The sequence below is a fragment of the Hypanus sabinus genome, chromosome 14, assembly GCF_030144855.1.
Source record: "Hypanus sabinus isolate sHypSab1 chromosome 14, sHypSab1.hap1, whole genome shotgun sequence".
Taxonomy (NCBI): Eukaryota; Metazoa; Chordata; class Chondrichthyes; order Myliobatiformes; family Dasyatidae; genus Hypanus; species Hypanus sabinus.
Window position 1 is genome coordinate 8441935 of NC_082719.1, and position 8488 is coordinate 8450422.

At 39.9% G+C, this 8488-nt stretch overlaps 1 protein-coding gene across 4 annotated transcripts in view; it reads left to right on the forward strand.

The window, feature by feature from the left end:
- Positions 1-8488, forward strand: part of prdm5 (PR domain containing 5) — a 305611-nt gene that overhangs the window by 52482 nt on the left and 244641 nt on the right. For all 4 annotated transcript variants that reach the window (XM_059988749.1, XM_059988750.1, XM_059988751.1 and 1 more), the window contains exon 4: positions 7130-7301. In XM_059988749.1, the coding sequence (XP_059844732.1) occupies positions 7130-7301 (172 nt within the window). The remainder of the gene's footprint in view (positions 1-7129; positions 7302-8488) is intronic.

Sequence of the window (8488 nt, forward strand, 5' to 3'; positions counted from 1 at the left end):
GAACAGAATGCCTGTTTTGGGAGTCTGGAGCTGGGTATGCAACTGATTTGTGCCTTCAGTGAGAGGTGGCCCATGAGAAATGTGAAATGATCCATAATTTCCAGGATCTTATTTTGGACCTATGCTATGGAGACCATTCTGTCTCACGTTTCAGTACGCACATTCATGATGACTCAGAGCTTGGCCATCAATGACGAAAATCTTAATATGCCATTGTAAAATCTTCGGTGGTACAGTACAATCATTCCATTTTACAAATCTCCTGAAAGGACATCTTTTTAACAGAAAATAGAAAAATCCTGGCTGAAATAAATAACAATGCTCATTGATCTTCGGATCTCTTTACAAGCTAGTGTTTTGTAAAAAGGAGTTCCACTGAGGAATTTTCTTATGGCTTGACAGAGCCAAGTTATGAAGAACTGCCTTGTAGCTAAAAGTATTGTAATATAGATGAGGATTAAACTAGGAAAACTGAGGCCACGTATTGTCATTGACTGCAGATTGGTGAGAAATGATTCACAGTTTGGTGCTGATGCAACAATTTTTGTAACATCTATCGCAATGGCTCATTGAGAAAAATGCTGCCATTACTTTGCTCTTTCATTGCTTTCTGTGTACTGACTGACATGGATAAAGCTGAAACTGGAATTGGCATTTAGTGTGTCTATTTCTCAGGAAAAAAACCTGAGTTTTCTGGAGGTTTACTTTGAAAATATTTCAAGTTATTTTGTTTCTGAATCTACTACATTGATTGAAAGGACAACAGAAACCTCGTGACAGTATATGGATATCAGATTATTAAAACTCATCAGCCAGTCTCCATGTTCTGAATTGTCTCATAAGAATCTTTGGCTGGCTGGAACTCTAATGATGTTTAACTTTGCCGGATGTTAATCAGATAAACACAGTTTGATGGTGGCATTTAGGAAACTTCATTAAACAAACATTTTATATTTTGGTGTCTGATGTGGCATCCTCTCAGTGTCGTTAGGTCAAAGCTGGAGCTGTATCCCACTTTATTCTTCTCCAGCCCTTTACTGTTCCCACCCGTCTGGCTCCACCCATCATCGTCGAGCAGGTTCTCCTTTCCCTCCCACTACCTTTTTATTCTGGCGTCTTCTCCCTTTCCTTCCAGTCCTGATGAAAGGTCTCGACCTGAAACATCAACTGTTTATTCATTTCCATAGATGCTGTTTTACCCACTGAGTTCCTCCAGTATTTTGTGTGTGTTGCTCCATTCTGAGCACTGCTGCTGCCATATGGATGGCTGTTTGTAGTTCATTTAGAGAATTTTTTTTTTAAAGATTGAGGACCCAAAGATTCTTTTTGGGGTGCTCATAACGAATGTTCATTTGCAAGACGTTGTTGGTTTGAAATCAAAACAGCAGAGTTTTCAGGGTATATCATTGTAAAGGTTTATTTGCGGGTCTAGAAAAAAAGGATAAATATGTTTAAAGATACCTACATTCAAAAAGTTTCTGGTATCTACCACTTTGAATCAATATGTTTCTCACTTACACTTTTTTCAAATCTTAACAAGTAGATCAAAGTCAATTTTTTTCTGAACTGTTTTAAATTTCCTTTCTAATTTACTTCATTTAAAAAAAAAACAAAATGCTGTCAATATGCAATTTCAGCAAAGTTGAAAAATTATCATTTCTTGTTAATGCTTTCGGAATACTTCTTTTGAACAATTACTTTGTTGGGATTTGGTTCAGTAAGTGGCAGCAATTTCTCATAGGCATTACTCATGTCAGTGAGGCACCCTCCCTGCTCTGCTGGGGCACCCCAGGTAGCATCACACAAGCAGGGCATTGGGAGATGAAGTGGTGTGCTGAGGAACTGCAGCACTGTTGCTCAGACTGGTTGGATCCTCACTGATGCATTGTAGGGCCATTCCCAGTTGCACTGCTGTTTACCCCAAAGAATTATCTTCAGAAAAAATCTTCAGATCAAGTATCCACTTTACAATCTTGGTGGATGTCGAACATATTTTAACCTCTACCAATGAGAGATTGGTGTGGTATAAAAATATGATGGGGCTTGATGGATTTATTAAAAGGGCCCATGTAGGTTGGTAGGCAAATTGTATGCATGGAATCTACAAAGGGATAGAACTAAAATGAATGGGTAAAGATCTGATAAATGGAGTAGTATGGGAAAATATAAAATTGTCCACTGTATCAGGGAAAATAACACATTCTTTAACTGGTGAGAGATTGCTGAGCCCTGATATAGGAAGAGATCTGAGAACATAGTTAATATGAAGACACAGCAAGTATTTAAGAAAGCTAACCTAATATTATTGTTTATTACTGGAGGAATAATGAAGTAGAGAAGTAATATTCCAGTTGTACCACATCAAAAACACTTAGACACAATCGGACTTATTTCAAGGAATGTAAATGTGTTCAAAGCATTTCTGACAAGATTTTCTAGACTAACTCTTAGAATAGATGAGATGTCTAATGAAGAAAGGTTGAACAGTCTAGGCTCGTATCGGCAGAAATTTAGAAAAGTGAGGTGAGACATGATTAGAGCATACACGTTGTTTCCTCTTGTGAGAAGATCTGTCATTAAGGATTACTGATGAAATATAATGATTTGCCCATTTAAGACAGAAGTGAGGAGAAATGTTATTTTCTCAGGAGGGCATGAATTTTGGGAAATCACTTCCTTAAAAGGTTTTGGAAGAGTCTTTGATTATTTTTAAGGCAGGATTAGATAGATACTTGATAAGCAAAATGAAGAAGGCACTATGCTTGGACAAGTTAAAGCTGTGCAAAGTTGACATTAACCACATTTATAGGTTTCAGCAGTCAGATTACTAAGTCACATATTGAAGGGATGTCAGACTGTCTGGGGATAAATGCATGGTGGCTGTTCGCAAGGTACTGAGCTATCTGGTCAGCTCAAAACCGCTTATTTAGACCATGACGTCCTTATTCATTTGGCTGATGTTTTATCTTCCTGAAGGAGACGTGCCCAATGAATGTTGCCTGCATGTACGTAGATCAAAAGTTCTTCAATTAAACCATGAAGTTAGTGGCAAAGGTCATAAATGGCTAGACGCAATGCATTTCATTGCTTGCTTAATGCAACTATGAACTGTGCCCTGAAGTGTATTAGATATCCGCTGTAGGATCGTGAGGCAGTGAAAGTGAGAGACATGGAGAAAACATACGCACCTGTTGAGTAGGTTTTCCAAGAGGCTGCAAAAGCCTGCCAGCACATGTTTAGTTTCCTGCTCTGGTGCTCAGATGTTAAAAGAAAGTGACATTGACCTCTGTGCCTTGAGGGTTGGTTATGATCTCTTATAAGCAAGCGTGGCATATTGTCTATTGAGCTCAGTTTCTCCCAATCCTTGTCACTATCATTAACACTTGCTTTTTGCTTCCACTGCTCTTGTTGATGCCTGTGTATGTCTTTTCTTATCTGTCCAAATGCCTATTTCTTGGCTGAATCTCAGTTGCCCATTTTTTGTTCTTCTGCTTCCTCCATCTTTTGTCTACTACCCTACCACCATTTATAACAAGCCCCACACTTCTCTGTCCCACTCCTTCCTCATTTTTCTTTTCAAATTATGCCTCCCTGACTGTTTCTTTGTTCCTTGTTGACTCTAGAGATAGGAGTTTCAATGGTATTAATAACATCCTGTAGATAGGCACCACAGTGGTTAGTGCGACACTATTACAGCTCGGGGCATTCCAGGGTTTGAAGTTCAATTCTGGCCCCGTTCTGAAAGGCGTCTCTGCACGTCCTCCCCATGGAATGTGCGGGTTTTCCCCGGGTGCTCCTGTTTACTCCCACAGTCCAAAGGCATACCAGGTCGGTTAATTGGTCCTTGTAAGCTGTTCTGTGATTAGGTTAGGGCTAATCGGGGTTGTGGGGTTGCTGGGGTGGGGCGGGGTGACTCAAAGGGCCAAAAGGGCATATCCTGCATTGTATTCCTGAATAAATAAGTGGTGGAACTTACAGAAGTCTGTAAAATCATAGTCAGCCCAGTGAGTCTATGTTGACCACCATGCATCCACTTTTACATGTATCTGAGCCAACCCATTTTATTCTCCTCAAATTCTGATCAACTCTCCCCTCCCAGTAATTTACACAATATGGGCAATTTAAATTGGCTGATTAACCTACCAGCCTGGGTATTTCTGTGATGGAAGAAACCCATTTTATCAGTGAGGTCATTAAAACACTGAAATAACTGGCATGTGTTAGATCTCTGGAGCACAATTCAGAACAATTGTTTTTCTATTTCATGTTTTATTATCTGTACCATAGCATTTGTCAAACTTGTGCTCTCTGTCATCTAGAACAGCCTTTCTCAATATTTTTGCCCTGAGGAACCGTTGAAATAATTTTCAGGTCTTAGGGAACCCCTGCCCTTGAGGAACCCCTAGTGACATGTCGCAAAAAACTGTTTGAGAAACCCTGATCGAGAAGGACAAAGAGAGCAGGATTCTAGGTTTCCCTCCATCGCTGCCTCAAAGCATGTTGTTTTTCCTTTATTATTCTTGGATCTTCATGCTGGAGCTTTCTGCTCAACTGAATTCTGGAACACGAGGAAATCTGCAGATGCTGGAAATTCAAGTAACACTGGTGGAACGCAGCAGGCCAGGCAGCATCTATAGGAAGAAGCAATGTCGACGTTTTGGGCCGAGACCCTTCGTCAGGACTAACTGAAATAAAAGATAGTAAGAGATTTGAAAGTGGGGGGGGGGGGAAATGCAAAATGATAGGAGAAGACCGGAGGGAGTGGGGTGAAGCCAAGAGCTGGAAAAATGATTGGCAAAAGGGATACAGGGCTGGAAAAGGGAAAGGATCATGGGACGGGAGGCCTAGGGAGAAAGAATGGGGGAGGGGAGCACCAGAGGGAGATGGAGAACAGGCAAAGAGTGATGGGCAGAGAGAGAGAGAGAGAGAGAGAAAAAAAAGGGGGGAAATAAAAAAATCAGGGATGGGGTAAGAAGGGCAGGAGCAGCATTAACGGAAGTTAGAGAAGTCAATGTTCATGCCATCAGGTTGGAGGCTACCCAGCCGGTATATAAGGTGTTGTTCCTCCAATCTGAGTGTGGCTTCATCTTGACAGTAGAGGAGGCCATGGATAGACAGATCGGAATGGGAATGGGACGTGGAATTAAAATGCGTGGCCACTGGGAGATCCTGCTTTCTCTGGCGGACAGAGCGTAGGTGTTCAGCGAAACGGTCTCCCAGTCTGCGTCGGGTCTCACCAATATATAGAAGGCTGCACCGGGAGCACCGGACACAGTATACCACACCAGCCGACTCACAGGTGAAGTGTCACCTCACCTGGAAGGACTGTCTGGGGCCCTGAATGGTGGTGAGGGAGGAAGTGTAAGGGCAGGTGTAGCACTTGTTCCGTTTACAAGGATAAGTGCCAGGAGGGAAGATTGGTGGGAAGAGATGGGGGGGACGAATAGACAAGGGAGTTGCATAGGGAGCGATCCCTGTGGAAAGCAGAAAGGGGGGGAGGGAAAGATGTGCTTGGTAGTGGGATCCTCGTGGAGGTGGTGGAAGTTACGGAGAATTATAGGTTGGACCTGGAGGCTCTGTATCCCTTTTGCCAATCACCTTTCCAGCTCTTGGCTTCACCCCACCCCCTCTGGTCTTCTCCTATCATTTTGGATTTCCCCCTCCCCCCCCCTTTCAAATCTCTTACTATCTTTTATTTCAGTTAGTCCTGACGAAAGGTCTCGGCCTGAAATGTTGATATTGCTTCTTCCTATAGATGCTGTCTGGCCTGCAGCACCAGGATTTTGTGTGTGTTGCTTGAATTCTGGAACAACCTTTTCTTTTCCAAACAGCAGCACATTACTACTTTATTAAGTACTGTTCATCAGGCATTGAATACTAGCCCTGCCAGCAACATATACATTATTCAAATTAAAGATGTCCAACATTGCCATGATGGTTTTAATTTGGAATCAATTAATTATACACCATCTACAGTTGTAACTAGCACTACTGGTTAAACTTGAAAAAGAAATTTTAATTTATTTTATTATCTCCTTTGGTAGCATTAAACATATGATCGGTTTGGAGAGCTTCTGTATTATCTTCCAAGTAGTTATTGTTCGAACATGTTAAAATTAAGGTAGCATTAAAAGCTATTCTGAAAATTCCACATCATTAATCTTGGATAGAACTTATCTTCCTTTGGGGCATATAGATTTTCTTACTATTAATCTGCTTTTGGTCCATGATAACAGAATATGGAATATTGACAAGAATGCTTTTACATTACCCTGGAACTTTTTACATTGACCATCATGTGCCTTGACACTTAACACCAAATACTCTGCAATACTCTCATACTCTGTTGACTTGACACTCTGTTGGGCAGAAAATTAGAAAAAAAAATTTGTTGTAGATCAGGCAGCATCTGTGAGTGAAAAACCTCATGAATATGTCCAATCAAAGATCTCTTGCCAGAACTCTGTTGTTAGATTCTCCATTGATGTTAAAGGCAGAACCGTGGTTGGGATATAAAGTCTTTCCATCCAGGAGGACTGATGGAGATTACATTTATTCAAATAGGTTGCCAGCTCTGGGAGAAAACTTATGTGCTTGAGTTATGTTACTTCATTTTAACATTTTTTAACTAATGTTTGTATTTTAAAGTATCTTAGTTAAAATTATTTATTTATTTGCTTTAAAATTATTTCAATCCATTTGAAGAAATTGTGACTGTCTACTTTCATACATTTATAAAAGATAGAAATGTCTTTATATGGGAGAAAGCCCAAGAGTGTACTGCTTGTGATTTCTATTGCTTTGAGCCTCTTCCTTCTCCTTGACAACTTCTGGGTGCCGGAGCTTATCTCCATTGAGTCTCCACATCCAGGAAAACTAAGACTGGGAGTGTGGGCATCTAGGTATTGGGACAGCCTGCCATATTGCAGTCCACGAGTTGTGTCTATAATGGTCACAAATGATCTTTGGATGAAAACAGAGTATCAGGAGAAGGCCCAGCCAGTGTAGATCTCTCAATATTCTCAAGCCAAGCAAACTGATTAGTATGTAAGGCAGACAGTGATAACATGCAACGGTTGTGAGCAAATTCTCACTGAAATAACTTAGCCACTTTTCTGATTACTTTTAGGAGGGCGAAAACATTTTTTATTTGGCTGTGGATGACATAGAAACAGACACGGAATTACTGATTGGTTACCTAGATAGTGAGATGGAGGAGCTAGAGGAAGAGGAGGAAGAGAAAATAGTCAACAAAGAGGATGAAGAAAATCCTAAAGATATTCAAACATCTGGTGACAAAGGTATTTTCCATTATGATTTTTATTCTAATTGGCATAAATTAATTGTACAAGGTAGACTTATCTGCTGAGTTAAGTTATTTGTGGTTTTCATTTGTGTGGCATATTTCAATTCATTTTGAGATTTTCATTACATTGCATTAAAGATATAGTTATCAATTTCTTCTTTTGCATATTATATGAAACATGAGGCCAGAAATTAAGTTTTTGGACTTGTAATTGTTTATCCTTAGGCTTTGCTTTGTATAATCTTTTTATGTATTCAATAACAAGTGTATGTCATTAGTGCTTTCATTGTAATAAAAGTTTTCAAAATGCTTCACAGAAATGTAACAAGCAAATTTTGTCAATGTGCTGCAGGGGATAAAAGGCAAAATACTTAAGATTCTGGGAAAAAAGGAGATTTTATAGAGACTTGTGAAGAAGGAAGATTTGGAGAGGAGCCAAGTTGTTAGAAAGGGATTTTCAGATATTAGTGCCTTGGTAGGTGAAAGCAAGATTATCATGAAGGAACCATTGTGTGACATGGTGATGCAGCAGTTAGTTCTGTTGTTCCACATTTCAACGACCTGGTATGACCCTGACCCCTGGATGCTGTCTTTATGGAATTTGCAAGCTTTATACAAACCTGAATCCTGTTGTGGCTGTTCCCTCCCAAACATTGGCTACTGTAGATGATCCAATAGTGTAGACAAATGGCAAAAGAATGAGAGAATTTGATGGATATGTGAATGTGTGTGAGAACAAGTCGCAAGACTTGCAGGAAATAAGAAAAGAGGAATGCCTTAAGGGTATTAAAAGGATACCTCTGCTGGTATAGATTCAAGGCACTAAATAGTCTCTAACCATCCTGTTTTGTTTTAAAATTATTTAGGGATAATCAAAATTCAAAGTAAAATTATTATCAAAGTACATATAGGTCACCATATACAACCCTGATATTTATTTTCTTTTGGGCATACACAGTGTCCAGGAAGCACAATGGAATCAATCAAAGACCACACCCAACAGGATGGACAAGCAACCAACGTGCAAAATACAACAAACTTTGCAAATAAAAAATAAAAACATAATAATAAATGAATAAGCAGTAAATATCAAGAACATGAGATGAAGAGTCCTTGAAAGTGCTTCCATAGATAGTGGGAACAGTCTAGTGATGAGGCAAGTGAAGTTAACCACTCTGGTTC